At 45.1% G+C, this 21,779-nt stretch overlaps 1 protein-coding gene across 2 annotated transcripts; it reads left to right on the plus strand.

Annotated features, from left to right (window-relative positions):
- Positions 1 to 126: 126 nt before the first annotated feature.
- Positions 127 to 21,018, plus strand: PPIL1 (peptidylprolyl isomerase like 1). 2 transcript variants are annotated; one of them, XM_059400585.1, is made up of 5 exons: positions 127 to 404; positions 1,575 to 1,659; positions 3,387 to 3,541; positions 19,184 to 19,252; positions 19,807 to 21,018. In XM_059400585.1, the coding sequence occupies exons 3-5, from the start codon at positions 3,388 to 3,390 to the stop codon at positions 20,025 to 20,027; spliced, it is 444 nt and encodes a 147-aa protein (XP_059256568.1). In that variant the 5' UTR covers positions 127 to 404; positions 1,575 to 1,659; position 3,387; the 3' UTR covers positions 20,028 to 21,018. The 2 variants fall into 2 exon arrangements, with proteins under 2 accessions (XP_059256568.1, XP_059256566.1); XM_059400583.1 differs by lacking the exon at positions 1,575 to 1,659 and having other exon boundaries at positions 128 to 404.
- The last annotated feature ends 761 nt before the right edge of the window (positions 21,019 to 21,779 follow it).

Below are 21,779 nucleotides of genomic sequence, written 5' to 3' on the forward strand. Positions count from 1 at the left end.
AGTTAGGATATTAACTCCAATCGGAGTGCAGATTTGCTGGTTGTTCCCGCCTTCCACGCCTGAACGAACCAATCAGAGCGTCCGGAGAGTGTCGGGGTCTCTTCAACCTAGAGACCACCTCTACGATGGAGCTTGCACTTTTCTCCGTCCTTGCCATCAGCTTTTTCTCATCTCGCATCCCAGCTTCCCGGCCTTGGAAGGGGGATCCTTCTTCATCCTTGTCTCAGTCCCCCAAATCTTGGCATCGCAAAGGTTGAACGACGGAGACCGGAAGTGCGCGCAGTAGCGCAGGGTCCCCGGGAACCAACACCGGAAGTAGCTTTGCTGCAAGATTCCGTCGGCTGCGCTATGGCGGCGATACCCCCGGACTCCTGGCAGCCGCCCAACGTATACTTGGAGACCAGGTGAGAGGGGTGGGACCTCTGGGGCTCGGCTGGCTGAGGCAATGCGGAGCCCGGGCTTTGCCGCGGGGCTGGGTTCCCCGTGCACTTCCCCGGGAGCACGGCCTCCTCGTGGGGAAGCGTGCAGGGACGGCCGTGGGGGCCGCCTGGGAGCTGAATGGGGACCGACACCGCCCGCGTCCTAGCTCCGCACCGGCTTGCTCTGAAACCTCAGCGACAGCATCCTGCTTGCCCTCCTTCCACCCCCTGGTTCATTCATTCCTTCGTTCGACGAGCGTGTGTTGAGTCTACAAGCAGGCGACGTCGGGACTGGAATCAGGATATAGCTGCAGGAGACACGCCGCCTTGCATTTAGGACCTTACAATGTAGTGAAAGGGGCAGATCTGTAACTACTAACGTTGTAAATAGTTCAGCTGGATAACCAAATTACTAGGAAGGCATAGGAAGAAGCACATTTCCCCACTGTCAAAGAGCGGTATCATTGAGCACCAGCCCTCTTGTCCCCGTCCCCTGACGTACAGCATCTCACTGATTTTTTTTTTTTTAAAGAATTTATTTATTTATTTGACAGAGAGAAATCACAAGTAGGCAGAGAGAGGAGGGAAGCAGGCTCCCCACTAAGCAGAGAGCCCGATGTGGGGCTCGATCCCAGGACCCTGAGATCATGACCTGAGCCGAAGGCAGAGGCTTTATTCCATTGAGCCACTCAGGCGCCCCCATCTCACTGATTTTAATCCGCTTAGCAACTCAAATCGTGCAGGTGTTATTCCACCTTCTCTCCCATTTTAGCAGGGGAAACGATAGAATTCACGGATTAAATGATTTGACCAAACCCGTATATCTAGTAAGTAGGGGAACCTCATTTGGAGGTTTGGTCTGTCTGCCTCACTTGCTCGGTTCTTTAGCCCCATTGATTCCATTGCCTCTTTGGAGATAGTCCTATCTTTTGGAAGTAGGACAAATAACCTTAAGTAACTTCTTACTGCTACAGCAATATCAGCTTAGTTGTAGTCTGACATTCAGGGTGTTTGTTTGTTTGTTTGTTTGTTTTTCTCATCTGGTCTTTACCTAGCTCTCTAGCTACATCTTCTGCTATCCCCACACCAGTAGTCTAGGTCCAGGCCCTAGTTCTCTGTCAACTTTCTGCTTTTGGCCATGCTGTTTTCCCGCAGAACACGGTTCTCAGGTGCTGCTTTTGCTCTCTGGTCATCTTCCCCACCGTGTATGGCAAAATTCTACTTCGTCAGGCCTCAACTTGTAAGTAATTTCTGAATTCACCTGTTAACATTTTTAAGTTACAAGATAAATTGAAATTTAAATCCAAGCAGTGTAGAAGTGTGTAGAATAAATGAAATCCACCTCTTCCTGTAGAAATAGTTAATAGTTCTTTGGATGACCTACATCTTTCTCTGTGAATGTATAGACATTTTTTTTTAATGTTCTGTTTCTTAAAAACAGGATCGTGATCATACTGTATATATATTTTTTCCTATAATTTGCTTTCCTTTCACTTGTTAATATGGCTTCCCACATCATTGCTATTTTGTATTTTAGTCATTTCCTCTTTAAGGGACTCTTAAATTGCCTCTTGTTTTTTTTTTTTGTTTTTTTTTTTTTAAAGATTTTATTTATTTATTTGACAGAGAGAAATTACAAGTACACTGAGAGGCAGGCAGAGAGAGAGAGAGAGAGAGAAGGAAGCAGGCTCCCTGCTGAGCAGAGAGCCCGATGCGGGACTCGATCCCAGGACGCTGAGATCATGACCTGAGCCGAAGGCAGCGGCTTAACCCACTGAGCCACCCAGGCGCCCTCTTGTTTTGTTTTGTTATGATAAATACTAGAATAAAGACCCTTGCACATACTGGATCCTTAGGCACATCTGTAAATTTTGCTATAGAATACTTTGAAGTTGAAATTGCTGCCAATAGGTATGCAGATTTCAGAGTTGTCTAGGTATTTCCTGATTGCCATTCCAAAAAGTTACTCCCTGTATTTAAAAAAATTTGCACCAGAATATAAGCTCTATGAGGGCAAAAGCACCTAGAATTTGTACAGAGTAGGTGTTAATCCCTGTTGAATTTTAGTAGTGTGAAGGATGAATTGCTGGTAGAAAGGGTTTTAGAAAGCTATATTCTAGCACATTTTATATATATGTATACACACACACACACACATTTACAGAGTGCTTACAATGTGCTTGGCACTGGGTATACAGGCTATCCAGAGTTGCCTCAATTTTCACATTCTTGGAGCTTAAAATCTAGGTGAGTGATGGAGTGGAGGGGAAGGCACCTGTCTAAAGTCTTTTGCTTTTTTCTTTTCCTTTGCTGTACTTAAGGGGGAAAAGTGCTCATCCCATTTGGTAGGTTAGAGATTTGAAATAATCATGTTTTTCGTTTGTTGCACCCCCTCCTAAGTACACACACAAACTGTACTTTTTTTTTCCACATTAAAATTTTTACAAATAGGTAATATATTTACATGTTTCAAAAATACAAAAGTTTAAAAGAAGGTACTCATTGAAAGCCTTCCTGTTTGCCATTATCCAGTTTCTACCTCCACCCAGAAACTCATACATGTATAAATAAGTATAAATTCCTGATATGTTAATGTCCTTCTTAAAAAAAATTACAAATTAAGTGTAATTTCCCCCCTAATTTAAGAGTTGGTTATATTGGTTTCCCACGATCAAAGATTTTTTTAATATATAAAGCTAGTTTGAATTTTTTTTAGTTGTCCACAGTTATTTTGTTTAAAATAAGTACCATAATCTCCTGTGTGCTTTACTCAAAGAAGATACCTGTGTTTAAGTTATTTACATTGTGATTGTGATGTTTTCCTTTGCCCAGCGTGAAATCCGATATGTATTACAATTTCATGACTTAATATAAACTTGAAAATAGAGAGTCCTGGATCAGTCCCATAACATTACTGTTGCGTGACCTTGTTCCTGACTGGAGCTCTACTTTCCTCTTCCCCTGCAGCATGGGGATCATTGTGCTGGAGTTGTACTGGAAGCATGCTCCAAAGACCTGTAAGAATTTTGCTGAGTTGGCACGTCGAGGTTACTACAATGGCACAAAGTTCCACAGGATCATCAAAGACTTCATGATCCAGGGAGGTGACCCAACAGGAACAGGTATAATTAAGCCGACCTTGGCTGAATTCAGCAAAATAAGGAAGGCTGAGAGAGGAGTACGTGCAGAGGGGAAAAATCAAGAATTTGGTTTTAGTTTTGGATACATTACATTTGAAATACTTGTCAGATCTTGAGGTAGAGATGTTGAATAAGTAAGGGGATACGAGTGTGGAGTTCATGGAGAGGTCTGGGATGGAGGTCCAAATCTGGGAGTTACTGTCATTTAGATGGGATTTATTAGTGAAATCAGTGGATGGTAACGTTAGTTTTAAGGCCCCCTTGCTTCTCAGTCTGCACCTTCTCTCCGCTGATTCCTGCTCCTGCTTTTTTGCCTTTAGATAAATTTGATACTCTCTGTGGCAGTCTTTCTTCTTCTTCTTCTTCTTCTTTGTCATTGTCAGTTGTTCTCTGTCTATCCTTTATGACCAGAGGCATTCAGTTTCTTTAATATATATGGACATGTGTAAAAATGTACAGTGTAGGGGCACCGGGGTGGCTCAGTTGGTAGACTTTTTTTTTTTAAGATTTTATTTATTTGAAACAGTTAACAAAATCAAAAGACAACTGACAGAATGGGAGAAGATATTTGCAAATGACATATCAGATAAAGGACTAGTGTCCAGAATCTATAAAGAACTTAGCAAAATCAACACCCAAAGAACAAATAATCCAATCAAGAAATGGGCAGAGGACATGAACAGACATTTCTGCAAAGAAGACATCCAGATGGCCAACAGACACATGAAAAAGTGCTCCATATCACTCGGCATCAGGGAAATACAAATCAAAACCACAATGAGATATCACCTCACACCAGTCAGAATGGCTAAAATTAACAAGTCAGGAAATGACAGATGCTGGCGAGGATGCGGAGAAAGGGGAACCCTCCTACACTGTTGGTGGGAATGCAAGCTGGTGCAGCCACTCTGGAAAACAGCATGGAGGTTCCTCAAAATGTTGAAAATAGAACTGCCCTATGACCCAGCAATTGCATTACTGGGTATTTACCCTAAAGATACAAACGTAGTGATCCAAAGGGGCACGTGCACCTGAATGTTTATAGCAGCAATGTCCACAGTAGCCAAACTATGGAAAGAACCTAGATGTCCATCAACAGATGAATGGATCAAGAAGATGTGGTATATATACACAATGGAATACTATGCAGCCATCAAAAGAAATGAAATCTTGCCATTTGCGACAACATGGATGGAACTAGAGCGTATCATGCTTAGCGAAATAAGTCAAGCAGAGAAAGACAACTATCATATGATCTCCCTGATATGAGGAAGTGGTGATGCAACATGGGGGCTTAAGTGGGTAGGAGAAGAATCAATGAAACAAGATGGGATTGGGAGGGAGACAAACCATAAGTGACTCTTAATCTCACAAAACAAACTGAGGGTTGCTGGTGGGAGGGGGTTTGGGAGAAGGGGGTGGGATTATGGACATTGGGGAGGGTATGTGCTTTGGTGAGTGCTGTGAAGTGTGTAAACCTGGTGATTCACAGACCTGTACCCCTGGGGATAAAATATATGTTTATAAAAAAAAAAAGATTTTATTTATTTATTTGATAGAGAGAGATCACAAGTAGGCAAAGAGGCATGCAGAGAGAGGGGGAAGCAGGCTCCCCACTGAGCAGAGAGTCCAATACGGGACTGGATCCCATACCCCGAGATCATGACCTGAGCTGAAGGCAGAGGTTTAACCCACTGAGCCACCAGGCGCCCCTCAGTAGACTCTTGATTTCGGCTCAGGTCATGATCTCCAGGTGGTAAGATTGAGCCCCATGCAAGCTGTATATTCCGAGTGGAATCTGCTTGAGATTCTCTGTCCCTCTGCCCCTCTCCCTGGTTGATCACTCTCTCTCAATGTAAATAAGTAAAATCTTTTTTGAAAATACAGTATATATAGAAAACTACAAAAAAGAACACTCATAAATATACTTCCTAAAGATTTCTAACCACTATTAGTGATTAATTATTCTGCAACAGTCCTACTTCTTCTTTTTTTTTTTTCTTTTTTTAACATTTTATTTATTTTTTTGAGAGAGAGCAAGCAAAGAAAGTACGAGCAGGGGGAGGGGCAGAGGAAGAGGGAGAAGCATACATCCCGCTGAGCAGAGAGCTGGATGGAGGCCTCCATGTGGGCCTCTATCCCAGGACCCTGGGGTCATGACCTGAGCTGAAGGCAGACACTTAACCAACTGAGACACCCAAGCGCCCCAACATTCCCACTTCTTAGAAACAATTAGTGTTAACTCTTGGTGGCCATTATTCTAGACATTTTTCTTTTCAGATACCTAGTCAAAAGGATGGATGGATAACTAGCTAAACAGAAATAATTTCAAGGGAATAGGCTATGTCATGCATGCTATTTATATATATAATCAAATAGTTGGGTTCCTGCTATGAAGGATGGGGCAATTAGTACTTAAATTTCTACTCATTCTTGTTGTTTAGGAAAAACTGCGTTTTGTCTGCCTTCTGTGTTGGGAGAAACCTAGTTCTTCCCTTTTGTGTTTTTCTCTTACATGTCTCCTTTACTACTCACACAGATCACTTCACTTCTGACACTTCTGGTCACCAAATGCATGGAGGTTTGCCCTCCAACAAGCAGTTCTGTGACACCAAGTGAGTCTTATTATTTAGCTCAGTTCCTACACCATCTAACCAGAGATAGCATCAGATCCCACAGGTTAAGGCCCAGTTCCACAAGACTGCCCCCTGCTCCCTACCCCACTTCAGTCTCAAGCCTAGGTTATCAGATGTTCCAATAACCAGCCCCTTCCTTGGGTTCAATTAATTGCCAGAGCAGCTCACAAAACTTGTGGAAACATGTTTACCAGTTTATTAAAGGATATGGTAAAGGATACAGATGAACAACCAGATGAAGAGATCTGGGAGGGTCCTGTGGGCAGGAGCTTTTGTCCCTATAGAATTTGGGTGTGTCATCTTCCTGGAAGGACTGTGTTTGCCCACCTGGAAGCTCTCTGAACCTGGTACTCTTGGATTTTTGTGGAGGCAGCTTCTTGTAGCTGTGATCGATCATTACCTCCACTTCCAGCTCCTCTCCTCTCTCTGGAGAAGCAGAGGGTAGTGGGGATTGAAAATTCCAAGCTTCTGGGGCACCTGGGTGGCTCAGTGGGTTAAAGCCTCTGCCTTCAGCTCAGGTCATGGTCCCAGGGTCCTGGGATCGAGCCCCGCATCGGGCTCTCTGCTCAGTCGGGAGCCTGCTTCCTCCTCTCTCTCTGCCTGCCTTTCTGCCTACTTGTGATCTGTCTGTCAAATAAATTTAAAAAAAAAAAAAAAAAAGAAAGAAAATTCCAAGCTTCTAATTGTGGCTTGGTCTTTCTGGTGACCAGTCCTCACCCAGGGGCCATTCGGGAGTCTACCTGCCTCATTAGAACAAAAAATGCTTTTCGTGCCCTTATCCCTCAGGAATTCAAAAGGGTTTTAGAAGCCCTGTTTCAGGGACAGGTCAAAGACTAAATGTGAGAACCACAGATATTCCTAGTGTTCTTATCACTTAGGAAATGACAAGTTTTAGGAGCTCCTTGCTGTGAATCAGGGACAGGCATATAGATCCATGTAGATATATCTGTATATCTTTTATTACCTCACACTCTCCCTTGCTCTCGGTTTTTGTCATTACTCTTTTTCCTTGTCAGAGTACATTTTCCACCCTGTGTTTGATTCCCTCGGTTACAGTATGGGTCCTGCATTTCCGAGGTTTCGGTGCCCACCATTAGGCTATTCCGTTCCCAGGTGCTGGAGGGCAGAATTTCCTGTTGAGTAGTTTGTATTGCAAGGGCTGCGGGATGTTATATTTGGTAACTCAGGCCGGTTTGAGAATTTGAAAAAGACCATGACTGGATCTGCCATTCTTGGGCCTCACTCATCCCCTCAGATTGTTTTCAGCAGTTCTGCTCTGTTGCCTTCTGGTTTTAAGCGTGGCTTTGGAGAATACTGAGGCCAGAGTAACTCCTTTCTTCAGCTCAGGGAAAATGTTTTGATTTGTGTTTTTGAGTATTTTCTCTGTTACTGGCTCTGATTTTGTATTTCAGGAAACCAGTTATTCTCTGTTTCATGACCTCTGCCTTCCCTGTCTTACATTTTTTCTGAGGGTGTGAGATGATGTTTTTCTATTTTTTCCTCCCGCATCCACTGAATTAGTGTCAGACCTTTACTCTGTGCCTTATTTAACTTTTAGTCACGTCTGTTCTGTTCTTGACCGCTCTGTGTGATTGATTAGCTCCGTGTTGCTATCATTGGGCTCTCACTGTTTCCTTAGCTCTGCAATCTTTTCACCTTGATCTGTTGATTTATTATCTTGTCTTTGAGCTCTTGTTTTATTGGATTTGTCTTTCGTTTGATAAGATTTTACTTATTTGAGAGAGAGAGAGACAGAGCACAAGAAAGAAGAGTGGGGTGGGGGTGGGCAGAGCGAGAAGGGCAGAAGCAGAGGGAGAAGCAGGCTCCCCACTGAGCAGGGAGCCCAATGCAGGGTTCGATCCCAGGACCCTGAGATCTGGACCTGAGCTGAAAGCAGACATTTAATCCACTAAGCCACTCAGACACCGCTGGATTCTTATTTCTGTTGAAGCATCTCTAGTTTTGAAACAACTGCAGAGAAGCCCTTTGTGGACTCTCTTTTCTCCCAGACTGAGTTCCTGAGGTGTGTGTTTTGTTTTGTTTTGTTTTTTACTTACACGCTTTCTTTTTCTCCTTCCATTTGTTGTAATATGTCTGCAGAGTTTCTGTGCCATCTCTTTCCATCTTATCTGTGCGTTATGTCGGCACTGATGCTGTCCGTACTTTTTATCTGCTCAGATACAGTATAAGTGGAAGACAGTTGTCTTCCCCATTCCAGATGCTAGGTTGCTTTCTTTCTATTTTATTCCAGCCTGATGAGGTGGGGAGGAGAGCTAAGGCCGAATGCACCTTATGGGAGGGCTAGCTTCTGGTTTTCCCAGCCTCCATTAAAGTCCTGTCCCTGGGTCTCCTCCACCAACCAGTGGTATCCCTCTTCCCCAACCTGGGACACTGGGTGGTCCCCTGAGAATAGCTGTGGTGGAGGAGAAAGATCCTACTACCCTTTTTCATTCATAGCTGGGTCTCTGTAACCAGACAGATTAAAGAGAGAAAAGCATACAAATCTGTTTGCTCTTAAGTTTTTTTTTTCTTTTTAAAGATTTTGTTTATTTGCAAGAGAGAGCAAGAGGGAGAGAGCACACAGGTGTGCACAGGCATTGTGCACAAGCAGTGGGGAGGGGCAGAAGGGAAGGGAGAAGCAGATTCCCCGCTGAGCAAGGAGCCTGAGGCAGGGCTCCATCCCAGGACATTAGGACTTGAGCCAAAGACAGATGCTGAACCGACTGAGCCACCCAGGTGCCCCTGTTTGCTGTAAGTTTGATGACACTGCGGCCTTGATAAAGAAATGAAGACCCAAAGAAGTGGCTGTACCTGAGTGTTTTTGTGCTAGGTTTGACGAAGAGTGGAAATTTGTGGGAAAATGTGGGAGGATGAAGGGAGTCTAAAAAAATAAACTGAGGGAAGCAGCAAGGCCTGTTCTTTCGATTCCTCCAGGAGCCCTTCTGTCTTAGAGATGAGATGTTCTTTTCCCCCTGGTATAGGGACAGCACCTCTCACAGGAGGGTCTTAGGGCCTACTTCTGGGGAAGGTCGGAATGACCTTCTTGTACCTGATATTTCTCAGATTCCTTCAACTTGACAGTCAGTATGCCAAAGCACCATATTTGGGGGTAGTTTGACCTGAACCCCATCACGGCCCAGGGCTCCCCCACGCCCCACAAATTGCCTGGTGCTGGTAGCCTGCCGTGTTGCTCCCGAGCCCTAGTAGGATGCACAGGCTTCTGCCCTCTGGCACTGCTCTAACTTTTCTAGCCTCACCAACCCATCCACCCTCCTACTGGCTTCTCAGCATCGGAGAGTATTTGTAAGAATCCTCTCTGGGTTACTCTCCTTCTTTCCTGATTACCACTTTTAGGGAGTGCAGGCAGAAGAAACTTTCATTTCTTTCCTTGGTGACTCTTTTCAGGAATTTTGTAATAAGTTTGTTTCCTTTTTATTTGGTTGATGCAGGTGAATTTGGGGCTTGGAAACAAATAGAATTTTGTGTGTTTGTGTCATCAGGGTATTAGGGGAGGCAGGGGCTAAGCCTGCCTTACTGCACCCTTTTTTTTTCTTAAGATTTCTTATTTTAGAGAGGGAGAGAGAGTGCACAGGTAATGGGAGGGAGAGGGGCAGAGAGAGAGAGGGAGGGAAGCAGACCCCACACTGAGCGCAGATCCCAGGACCCTGAGATCATGATCTGAACAGATTCTTAACTGACTAAACCTCCAAGGTGGCCCTTCACTCCACTTCTTTATCTGAAAGTGTCCTGTAAATACTTTGATGTATTTCTTTCCTGTCTTCTTCTTCAGTCTTTTCATGAGATAAAATTTATAATTCATAACACCGGTAAGCTGAGAGAGTCCATGATGAGGGTACAAGAATTGGAAGTGACTTCCGATGTGAGTTGCTCATGGCAGAGCTCCCCTTTGTTTCTATAATCGGTTTGTAATCCTTCATAATGTCACATTTCCATGAGGCAATTTTTTTTTTAAGATTTTGTTTATTCATTTGACAGAGACACGGCGAGAGGGAACACGAGCAGGGGGAGTAGCAGAGGGAGAGGGAGAAGCAGGTTCCCCATGGAATAGGGAGTCTGATTCAGGGTTCAATCCCAGGACCCTGGGATCACGACCCAAGCCGAAGGCAGATGCTTCACGACTGAGTCACCCAGGCGCCCCACCATGATGCAGATTTAATGAGATTGAATCAATCAGTCAAAAGATTTCCAAGTAATTGCATCCAGCCTCAAGTATAATGAATGATGGAGCTGGCGGGTCTGCTGTAGAAGGCAAACAAGAGTTAGGCCCTCCTGGGTCACTGATGTGAACCACTCACTGATTAGGTGACACATTTTTTGCTAAACATCTCAGATGAGCAGCATGAGGCATCCTGGGCTCATTAGCAAGCCAGTGTACTATTTCTGTCCCTACCTGTTCCTCCGTCTGGCTACTCTGCAGCCGTTCTTTCCAGTTTTTTCATTTATGCCTTTGCCAGGGGTTTTCTCAATTCGAATACCTTTGACTGCCTGCTGGATTTTATTTTATTTATTTATTTTTTAAAAAATATTTTATTTATTTATTTGATAGAGAGATCACAAGTAGGCAGAGAGAGAGGGAGGAAGCAGGCTCCCTGCTGAGCAGAGAGCCAGATGCAGGGCTCGATCCCAGGACCCTGAGACCATGACCTGAGCCAAAGGCAGAGGCTTTAACCCACTGAGTTACCAAGGCACTCCTGCCCGCTGGATTTTAAACCATTTTCCCACTTTTAAATTTCTCTTCTTATAATAATTGTACACTGGCTTTTTCCTTAGTTGTCCGAGTATCTTTTTATGTGCTTCTACTGACTTCTCCGCTTTCTCTCCTCCCTGTAAGATGTGGCAGCCTGTCAAGCCCTTCCTTTGGCTCTTCATGCTCTGCGCTTTGGCTCTCAGTGCTCCCCAGCTGGCATGATTGCGGTGATTAATCACGTGCTGATTATGTCGTGCATTGCCCTCCCTCTGATTTCACGTTTCCTCTTGGTAGTCCCAGGAACACCTGAGATTGAACGTGGTGAACAGCAAGTTCATTGTTAATTTTATTCATTTGATGACTGTTTGACAAGAGTCCGCTGGGTATCCTGTGCTATTCTAGGTCCCATGAAGAAACTTAAGCGTTAGAAGCCAAGGCACTCTCTTTTCCTGGTAGTGCTCCCTTCTCTGCCAGGAAGACAAGATAGTTCTTACAAGAAACAACTCGAAAGTAATAATATGCTATGCAAATTTATGGCGGCACGCTCTGGGTCATGCATATAACAGAGGTTGGACTAGTTCATCAAAAGAGAAAAAGTACAGGGAGTAGGATTAGCATGGAATGGAGGCATATTTTGAGGTGAGCCTTGAAGGAAATGTGGAATTTTTCTTTTTCAAAAAATTTTTAATAGATTTTATTTATTTCAGAGAGAAAGAGAGTGAGTGAGAGAACTTGAGAGGGGAGAGGGTCAGAGGGAGAAGCAGATTCCCCACTGAGCAAAGGGAGCCTGATGTGGGACTGGATCCCAGGACTCCAGGATCATGACCTGAGCTGAAGGCAGTCACCCAACCAACTGAGGCACCCAGGAAATGTAGAATTTTAACTATTAGGAGGACAGGGAAAGGGCATTTTAGATTTAGGAAGAAAGAATGCAGAGCAGAGGCACAAGTGATGGGGAGACCTGTTGAGGGTGAAGGAGAACGCAGGACTCCATATGTTGTGTCTCACGTGCTAGACTGGCTCTGTGACATCATCTGGCCACCTCTTTATGTCCAGGACAAATGTGTATGATGCAATTTCTAAGGTTCCTGAACTGCATGTTTAGGAAACAGTTAAGGTGCAACTGGGAACAAAGTGCAGAGAGTAATTAGCCCGGTGCCTAAGCTCAGACCAGTTCATGGAGACGCCCAGACAAGAGTTCAGATTTGATCTAACATCATTCTGGAACTGCTTTGGGTTCCAGAGTTTCTTGAGTCTGGGATAAGAAAAGTATCCCAGACTCAAGAATGTAGGGGAATGTGGGGAAATGTAACTCAGCAGTAGTGTATGGCAAGGTCCAATAGCATGAGGTGAACAGCCTGGGTTGCAGAGCCTGGTGGGTTTGGGGTTGACTCTGAACTTCACAGGAACACTTATTAAATGTAGACATAACGTAAATCACTGAGCCTTCTGAGCTATAAATGCAGAGTGCGGTTTGGTTGTGTGCACCTCATGAAGATGTGAGCAGTAAATGAGCTGGTGTTTGTAAAATGGCCGCTACAGGCTTGACACAAAATAGGAGCTTAGAAAGATGTCATTTATTATTTATTTTGGTTGTTAACTTATTTCATAAATGTCTTTTGGACTCCTGCCATATTCCAGGCATTGTTCTAAGAACTGGGGAGAGAAAACAGTAAATAAAACAGCCCCTGTGAAATACTGTGTAAGCAGGGATTCTCAGCCTTGGCACTATTGACGTTTGGGGCTGGATAATTCTCAGCTGTAGAGGGCTGTCTGTGCATTGTAGGATGTTTAGCTGTATCCCTGACCTTACCATGCTGGATACCAGTAGAACCCCTCTGTGTGACAACTAAAAATGTCTCCGCACATGTTCGTAGGGACAAAGTCACCCTGAGTTGAGAATCCCTGGGATAGAGAGCGAGAGAGGTGCTATTTTGGATAGTGCGATTAGGGAAGACCTCTGATAAGATGGCATTTGAGCAGAGCTCTGAATAAAGTGAAGTGGTGAGCCTGAGAGTGTCAGGGGCAAGGACACTCCAGGGGGAACAGCAGTCAGAGGCCTTAGAGCAGAGTGTGCTTGGCAAGAAGCAGCAACAGACCAGGGGCGCCTGGGTGGCTCCGTTGTTAAGTGTCTGCCTTTGGCTCGGGTCATGATCCCAGGGTCCTGGAATCGAGCCCCACATTGGGTGCTCTGCTCAGTGAGAGGCCTGCTTCTCCCTCTCCACTGCCCACTGCTTGTGTTCCCTCTCTCACTGTCTCTCTCTGTCAAATAAATAAATAAAATCTTTTAAAAAAGAAAGAAAGACCATAGACCAGTATGTCTAGAGCAGGTGAATGAGGGGAAGAGTGGTAAGAGACGCCTATGGAGAGTAGCAGAGCACCAGGTCTTAGAGTCTCATACATTGTCATGAGGAGTTTGGATATTGTACTAATTGTGATGAAATGTCACTGTAAGATTTTGAGCAGAGGACTGCTCTGATGAGACCTGTTCTAAAAGAATCCTCCTGGCTTCCACGTGGAGAATCAACTGGTGTGGAAAGGAGGAGATAAGCCTGGAAGCAAGGAGATCAATTGAGAGCTTTTGTTGTTGTCAAAGCCACAGCTTTTTGTATTTGGACTAGGGTGATAGTGTTTTCTGTTGGTTCTGGTCCTCTGGGAAGCAGATGCGAAGACAGAGCTAGACATTCAGGACATTGGTTGGGGTAACACGGTGAAAGTTAAAGGGGCAAGGGAGCAGGTTTGAAGGGGAGGTCTTCAGACATCAATGTAGGTCTCATTTATGCAAGGAGAGGGGGCAGAAGAGAAGGAGCCAGTAGAGAATAGGGGGAGCCACCAGTAAGGCGGGATCTCCAGAGGGGTGACATCAGCTGTCAGATGCTGCTCGTGGAGCAGGCAAGGTGGGACCTGAGGATTGACCATTGAATTTAATGACATGGCATTCACTGATGGCTTTGACAAGAGCCAGGTCGTGGAGCGCTGAGGGCAAAAGTCTGAACGGAGAGCGAACGTTGAGAGGCCGGAGAGGAAGCCAAGACACCAAGGGCTGACAGCTATTTTTGAGTTTTTCTGTGAAGGGATGTGGAGACATGGGGGGATGGATACTTGGAGATGGAGCTTTATGTTTATTTTTTAAGACAGGAAATATTAATACCACTTTTTTTTTATGCTGATAGGAATGATCCACTAGAAAGAAAACTTGATACAGGACTGGGAGGAATTATAGTTGCAAAGTTCCCTAAAGGTGAATGGATTGATGTGAGACATGGTGATGGATTGGCTGGATGAACAGCAAACTCATACAATGTATCCATAAGGGAGGAAGGTTGGTAAATGGGTGGTCACGCAGGAAGGGAAGTGGATTTGGTGGTGAGAGGCCTCTGCTTTTGTGTCAGTAAGATAAGTGGAGTTATACTCACAGAGTCTGTCAGTGAAACAAGCAGAATTACACTCACAGAGCCAGGAGAGCGAGGGAGTGGTGGAGGTTTGCCGATAGGGGAACTGCAGCAAACCCAGGCAGGCCAGCCTCCAGGGTGAACTGTTCCTCTCGATCTGCAGTTCCCTCTCCCAGAAGATGCCTAGGTTATTGAGTGCACAGAAATCCCCATAGTGTAAAACATGTAGCAAACGAAGTAATATCAGTGATGATGAGCTCCCTTTAACTGTCTCCTAACAAGCCTGTGAGACAGAGGCACTACCGCTATTCCCATTTTTCAGATAAGGAAACTGAGGCTAGGAGAGGGTCGGTATCTTGCTTAAGGTTCCACAGCCAGTGAGTAATGGAGTTGGAGAGAAATCTGGATCTCTTTGGCCCCACAGGCAAGTGAGGAAGAGAGTACTCCTAAGAACTACAAAGCCTCTTGGTAACATCATTTCCTGTGGTAGATCTGGTATCTGGCATTTGCCCTGGTAAACCCTAACAGCAGCTCCACCAATTAGTTTCCCGTTCTGAAGACTCTGTATCAGTTTGAGATGCTTTTGGCTACAAGTAACACAACTCCACAGCAAGGGCTTAAAGGAAGAGAGCTTTTGTTTTTTCTTCACATAACAAATGTCTGAAGGTAAGTAGTTTCAGGCGTTGGTTCAGCTGCCCAGCAGAGTTGTCAGGGACCCAGGTTTGCTATGTCTTTCCATTCCACCATTGTGAATGTGTTGCCTTTTATCTCAAACTTGTCTTGTGGTTGCAAGAAGGCTGCTGCTGCTCCTGACATCACCTCTGCTTTCAAAGAAGGAAGATGGGGAAAGAGCTACAGGTGAAAGACAACAGGAGTTTGTTTGTCCCTTTTTATCAGGAAAGCTGTAGCTTTCCCAGAAACTACTGAGCAGGCTTCTCTTTGTTTCAGTAGGTCAGAGCTGGGTAATCTGACCACTCTGAGTTGCAAAAGGAACTGGTTAGTACCTGCGTCCCTTGTCTCTGAAGTTGAGGCAGGCCATGGAGAAGGTGTTAGAAATCCTCAGAGGACAGCTAATCTGCAGTTAGATGCTCTCTTGCCAGAAGAGAGATTTTTGATTGGTTTGGTTAATGGCCTTCTGGTGTCGGGTGCCTCAGGCAGAGCTTTCACCTACGCCTCCAAATGGGTCATTGGCCCACCCTTGACCACTTTAGGGCTAGATATTAATCCGTGGTCCATCAGCTGTGGCAGGGGACGGGTGGGGATAAGTAGCACCAAGTGTGGTAATCTTTGTGTGAGAGACCACCATGCATGGCTTAGGGGCCACTCCAGTTCATTGTGAGAGGTTTCCACAGGTAGTGAGCAGGAAGAGGAGACCTCAGAGGAGTCCGGGGGATAAGAGAAAAATTTTTTTAGAGCAGAAGCACAGATCATAAGAAGATAAATGAATTTCAACTGCAAAAATTCTGTGCATCAGAAGACCCCAAAAAGAGTGAAAAAAAAAATCTACTGGGAAGAAAGTATTTGCAAAAGCATTCACTGACCAAGGATTAGTATCCAGAATACGAATCCTAATAATATACCAATTTTGTGTGTGTGTGTGTGTGTGTGTGTGTGTGTGTGTATGAATATCAAATCACTCGGTAGATAAGTGGCTGTTCCCAGAGGTTGAAAGGTAAATAGTCCGTAAACATGAAATTCTGAACACCTTCAAGGACATGCAGGTTAAAACACAAGCAGTCTGACACCTCTAAGGCTGACGAATGTTAGAAAGTGTGGCTGGAGGACTTAGAGCAGTAAGAGTGAGCAGTGTGGATAGGCCACTTCTGGTAAGATATTTGAGGACATGTCATAATGGGGAACTGTTTAAGCTGTGACCCCACCTATCCGCCATGAGTCATAGCCCCTGAGTGCCTGCATGTGCGTCTGGGAGATAGTACGAATGTGGTTACTGCAGCATGGTTCATAACAGCAAAAGCACCCTGAAAGGATCCTGAATATCCATCGGCGTAGAGAAGACTGGTGTTAACAGTCGTGCAGTGGAATGAATACTAGAGAGAGCTGCTCGGAGCCAAATGCATAAACATCGCTTAGAGTGGTGAACACAGAAAAGCTCATTGCAGAAGAGCACATCGAGTCTAATAGCATTTGTATAACCCTAAAAACATGCAGAGCAATAATACATTTGTTTAGGGACGCATACATAGGTGGTAGAAGGGAGAATGCATGGAGGTGATAGACTCTTAGTCACCGCAATAGTTGCCTGAGGCCAAGATGTGATTCTTTGAGGCCGTTGTTAGCTGCAGAGATGGGGGAGCACAGAGTTCAGGGGCTACGGACATGGGCTCTGGGACTGGATTTGCTACACTCTTCCCTGGAGGGAAGGTGCTGTTTGTCATGTTCTTTGTCTCCTTCGTAGGTCTGAAACACTAAGTACAGAGACTAAGTGTTGAAAACAAGGGACAGAAGAATAAAAGAACTTACACGGTACAGAGTTCAGAAACCCAATCAGTGCCTATTTCCTGTCATACCCACACCATACAAGGCACATGGTGAAATTTTTGATGGCGAAGCCTCCAGATGGTCAGCTTTGTATGTGTTCATTGGCATCTGCACAGCCCTCTCCACATGGTCAAACTCTTCGATTGCTGCGGCCCTGTTCCCATCTCTTTCCTGTTCCACACACCCAGAGGAGTGTTTTGATTAGAAGTGTTTGTCTTTCTGACATTCTAGTGCAGAACCTACTGACTTGAATTAGGTTATGAAACCATAACATATTATGTAGAAATGGTGCTGTAGAGACCCCCGAACTGGTTGCAGCTGGTCTGACTCTTTCTAGTGAGTACAGAGGGACTTCTGGGCCCTTCCTCCCATCTCCTGTTGACTGCAAACCCCCGGCTTCGTCTGTGACTCCTGACTGCCCATCCCTTAGCCCTCTTGTTCACAGGGCCGTTTATGTGATGGCTTTGAGTACCTAGAGGGCAGGGACCCCGCGCTTTCATCCCAGTGGCCCCCAGCTTACAGGGATCACATTTCCAAGGCTCAGACCCCGATGGACAGCCCACTCCTAAACTTCACCCTCTACTTACTCAAGCCCCAGGCTTAGGGCTTGAGCACAGTTGGCCCCCTCAGCCTTCTCTTTTATCTTCAGCCCTAGCACTCTCACTCACCACCCCTTCTACTCTCAGTCTCGGGCTGGAACTCCGTAGTCAGAGAGCATGTGCTGGTCACCTAATTGCTGTTTAGAAGTACGCTAGCAGGTTGGGATTTGGGGAATGAATTTTTACAAAGTTCAGTAGTTGGGTACTTTTCCAGAAGTGTAGGTAGCTGGGCTAAGCGGGAGATTTCACCCCTGATTCCTCTTCGCATGAGAAGTGTTTTCTTCCAACTGAGCCATCCAGGCACCTCTTAGAAGTGTTTTCTTCCAGGGGTGCCTGGGTGGCTCAGTCAACCAGTCAAGCGTCTGCCTTTTGCTCAGGTTGTGATCCCAGGGTCAATCTTAAAAAAAAAAAAAAAAAAGACAAAGTGTTTTCTTCCAGAATCAGGGGTTATAACATGATGTCTTTGGTGGAACATCCTAAAAGGTAATGCAAGGATTTTCACTGGGAGGGCCTGGGAGAGAAGGGGGACATGGTGCTTTTCACACCCTACTTTCACAGAAGGCTGTAGAAGGAGGAGCTCCCTGTGGCCGGGCTGTTTGCAAGCGGAGAACGCTGATAAACGCAGTGTTCATTTTGTTCCAGGCTGTTTTGTCATCTTGGAGAAACCAAAGTAGCTCAACCAGTCATATTTATTTTACTAAATAATTGACTAAGAGTGGTCTCCTGTTAGGGCATTTTTTTCCACTGGGAAAACCATATTTGTTATATCATCTTGCGCTGAGAACAGAACCTGGGCGCACAGCACCACACTCTTGTGGACATAATATAAATAGCATGTGGTGGCGATGTTGCCAGTGAATCATTCCTAATGCCATGTTTCCTCACGGTATCCTTGTGATGTACCACCTCTCCTCTCAATAGACTCCATCTACTGTAATAGGATTCCTCTTTGCCACTTGCCACTGGCCACCATCTCTCTTCTCCTTAAGCTGGATATCGTTGACCAAAATGAATGTTATTTTCCTTCACTGACATCAAGGACAGCAAATAGGTTTTAATTTTTGTGCCATCTCTAATCCATTAAAAATGGCTGCCTGGAGTTCGGAGTTGGTGGGATACAGATGGAAGCTCAGCGGTGAGGAATGCTGATTGATGAACAGTGTCTGTGATGGGCACATAGTTAAGTCCTGGGGGCACTCCTGTCTAAAATACTCCTAAAAAAGGGGCGCCTGGGCAGCTCAGTCGTTAAGCGTCTGCCTTTAACTCAGGTAGGTTGTGATCCCAGGGTCCTGGGATCGAGCCCCACATTAGGTTTCTTGCTCAGCAGGAAGCCTGCTTCTCCCTCTCCCATTCCTCCTGCTTGTGTTCCCTCTCACTGTGTCTGTCTCTGTCAGATAAATAAATAAAATCTTTTAAAATTAATTAATTAATTAAATACTCCTAAAAAATTAAAAATTTAGAAATCTATCAATACATCCACTTAAAAATGGTAGTTGTCTATAGATGGTTAGATTCTATGGAACTTTAATGTTCTTCTGATAATGTTCTATGCTTTCTGCATGTTTGACAGTGAATATGTATTACTCTAATACCCAAGAGAAAACACTCTTGGTGTTATTTTGAAAGGAAACCTCTTACCTGAACGAATATGGCGTGCCAGTGCTGGACTCTGCCGCTAGGCTCTGTAGTTGCAACACATGCTTCGCAGGGGGACTAGGCATGCTCACTGCTTCTTGCTGAGAGGGAGTCCATGGGACTGACAGATGGTCTCTCATCTTCTAATCTGGCAGGTCGAGGTGGTGCATCTATCTATGGCAAGCAGTTTGAGGATGAACTTCACCCAGACTTGAAATTCACTGGTAAGTATGTAATCTGGCTGTGCTGGGTTTTGGGGAGGGAGAGTGAATTTGAAAAGCTCACTGTTGGCTGTGATTCTGGGGTCATGCCTGACACCGTGGCAGGGTGCCACGGAGCTGCCTAGTTGCGGCGCCACAAAGAGCCCTGGTGGGTTTGAGAGAGTGACACCTCTCTCTCCTGCGTAATTCACAGTGCTGGTCCGAATGTTCTAGACTCTGTCGAATGTTGTTGCTCTTACAAACTATAGGATAAACGAAAGCTTCCTCAAAGCAGCCGGAGACCTTGCTGGGTTTTTGCAGGGCACTGGGGACATGGTCCAGCGGTTTGTGGGGATCATCATGGATAGAGAAGCTGGGGAGTAGGCCAAGACTAGGAAGGTACAGTTGTTGTGGTAGGGCGGTGACAGGCCATTGTGTAACGGCAGGGCCTGCCCTCGGGGGAAGAGTGTTCGGGTCCTGTGGTTAATTGTGGAGGCCAGAATAAAGTCTGGGATGGTTGGACATGTGCCCAGCTAGAGCTCTGGGGGTTATTCTTACTTTCTTTCTTTACCCACCAGGGGCTGGAATCCTCGCCATGGCCAATGCAGGGCCAGACACCAATGGCAGCCAGTTTTTCGTGACGCTTGCCCCTACCCAGTGGCTTGATGGCAAGCACACCATTTTTGGCCGCGTCTGCCAAGGTATAGGAATGGTGAATCGAGTAGGAATGGTGGAAACGAACTCCCAGGACCGCCCTGTGGACGACGTGAAGATTGTTAAGGCGTACCCTTCTGGGTAGGCTTGCTGCTCTCGAGGGCATGCCTGGATCTTCCAGGATGGCCCCAGTGAACCAGCTTCTGGATGACCTAGAGTGACATGTACTTAAACTTCATTTTGGCCTTGTAAATCACAAAGCTAAGGAGACCTGGGGTCTTGGGTGAGTTAGAGCTGGAAGTATATTTTGAGAGGATGCTGCTTTTCTCTTTCCCCAGTGCCTAGGTTTGACAGAGGGTTTGCAGAAATGCTCATAAGTGATCACTTACAGTGAACCGCTCATTGCAAATGAGCATATACTGCTCCTCCTTGGGCGTGTCTGTGCTGATGCACTTGGAACAAGAGGAAACCAACTCTGTCATTCCATAGTGCCGAACCAAACTTCTTCCTGCAGGGATTTCTATTCTGGCCTACACCGCAGGCTTTGGTGGCTGACAGCCACAGAATTCAAAACCAAGTAGTGTCTATCAGCCTTCTTAACTCTGTGCACACCCTATTTCAGTCTCCTACATTTGTTCTTCCGGGAATGTATGCATCTCTATATATATTTTCCCTCTCAAAACCAGAACGTCAACACTGCTGTTTCTGACACTGAGACATCCCACGCAAAGCCACATTGAATTTTTGCCAAATGAAAAATGCATCCAACAATCAAGTTTCTAAGAAGGTGTCAAGTGGGGAATGATAATGTGTAATAATCAAGAAAGGAATTTATTAAAAGACAGCAGAAACATTGACCATTTTTTCCCCAGGAAGGAGTAGAAGTCTGTAGCGAGCTTAAGGACAGACTATGAATTCTCCTTAAAAAGCAGTATTGTCATGAAGGGGAGGCCCCACTGAAGTTTTTTTAACCTAAGACTAGAGAAACTAGATAAGGATTTTTTATGTTAAGTTTTTTAAGTCTTTCTGATTTTTTTTTTTTTTTTTTTTACGAGTGGGGAGAGTGGTAAGAGAAAGGAAGTGAATGTCTATGGAATACATAGAAACTTCCCAAATAAAATGCCACTGATGGTTGACATTGCTGTTGTGGTCTGATTTTAAATACTGTATGAAGCTTTAACAGTCATTTTAACCTGTAAACCATCTGAAGTAGTGTTGCAGGGCTCAGCTTCAATATTCCAATTTCGGGCTTGTGCATCTCCAGTGGACTTCTATTCAAGAGCAGGTCTGACTTTAAAAAAGCAGTGCTAGGGGCATCTGGGTGGCCCAATGGGTTAGGCTCCTGCCTTCAGCTCAGGTCATGATCACAGGGTCCTGGGATCAAGCCCCATGTTGGGTTCCTCGTTCAGCAGGGACCCTCTGCCCCTCCCCCTGCTCGTGTGTGCTCTTGCTCTTCTCTTTCTCTTTCCCTCACAGATACATAATTTTTTTTTTTTTTAATTTAAAAAATAAAAAGGCAACACCAAAGACAGAATCTAAGTGATGGCAGTTGGCGGTTCTTATTAAAAGGCAGCAGATGGGCTAAGAGACCTAAAGCATCCTTTGAACTTGCAGGAAATCTACCTTCCTGTGGTTGTAGAACCAGAGGCAGTATGTACTGTGCCTTCCTTAAATTGATATCTCCTTGACTGAAGAGAGGATTGTAGCTTTAATGTTCTTATTTATCAGTCCATAAATCTGGGAAATGATGATTGACTGTATGGAATGGCCAAAAAGTTCTACTCCCCAAGCTTTTCCCAGGTTCAGCCTCTCTTTCCATCCTTCTCTTACTTTTCTTTCAACAACAAAAAAACCCCAACAACAAACTATGTAAATGACTTTTGTAACTTTTCAGTGG

The sequence above is a fragment of the Mustela nigripes genome, chromosome 5 (genome assembly GCF_022355385.1).
Source record: "Mustela nigripes isolate SB6536 chromosome 5, MUSNIG.SB6536, whole genome shotgun sequence".
Classification (NCBI taxonomy): Eukaryota; Metazoa; Chordata; class Mammalia; order Carnivora; family Mustelidae; genus Mustela; species Mustela nigripes.

What these genes read in the sequence shown, in the direction of transcription:
- PPIL1 (XM_059400583.1), top strand. Translation starts at nt 349, where the DNA reads ATGGCGGCGATACCCCCGGACTCCTGGCAGCCGCCCAACGTATACTTG. An exon ending in AGGTGACCCAACAGGAACAG is followed by an intron (nt 3,542 to 19,183) that starts GTATAATTAAGC and finishes CTAATCTGGCAG; the next exon opens with GTCGAGGTGGTGCATCTATC. An exon ending in CCCAGACTTGAAATTCACTG is followed by an intron (nt 19,253 to 19,806) that starts GTAAGTATGTAA and finishes TTTACCCACCAG; the next exon opens with GGGCTGGAATCCTCGCCATG.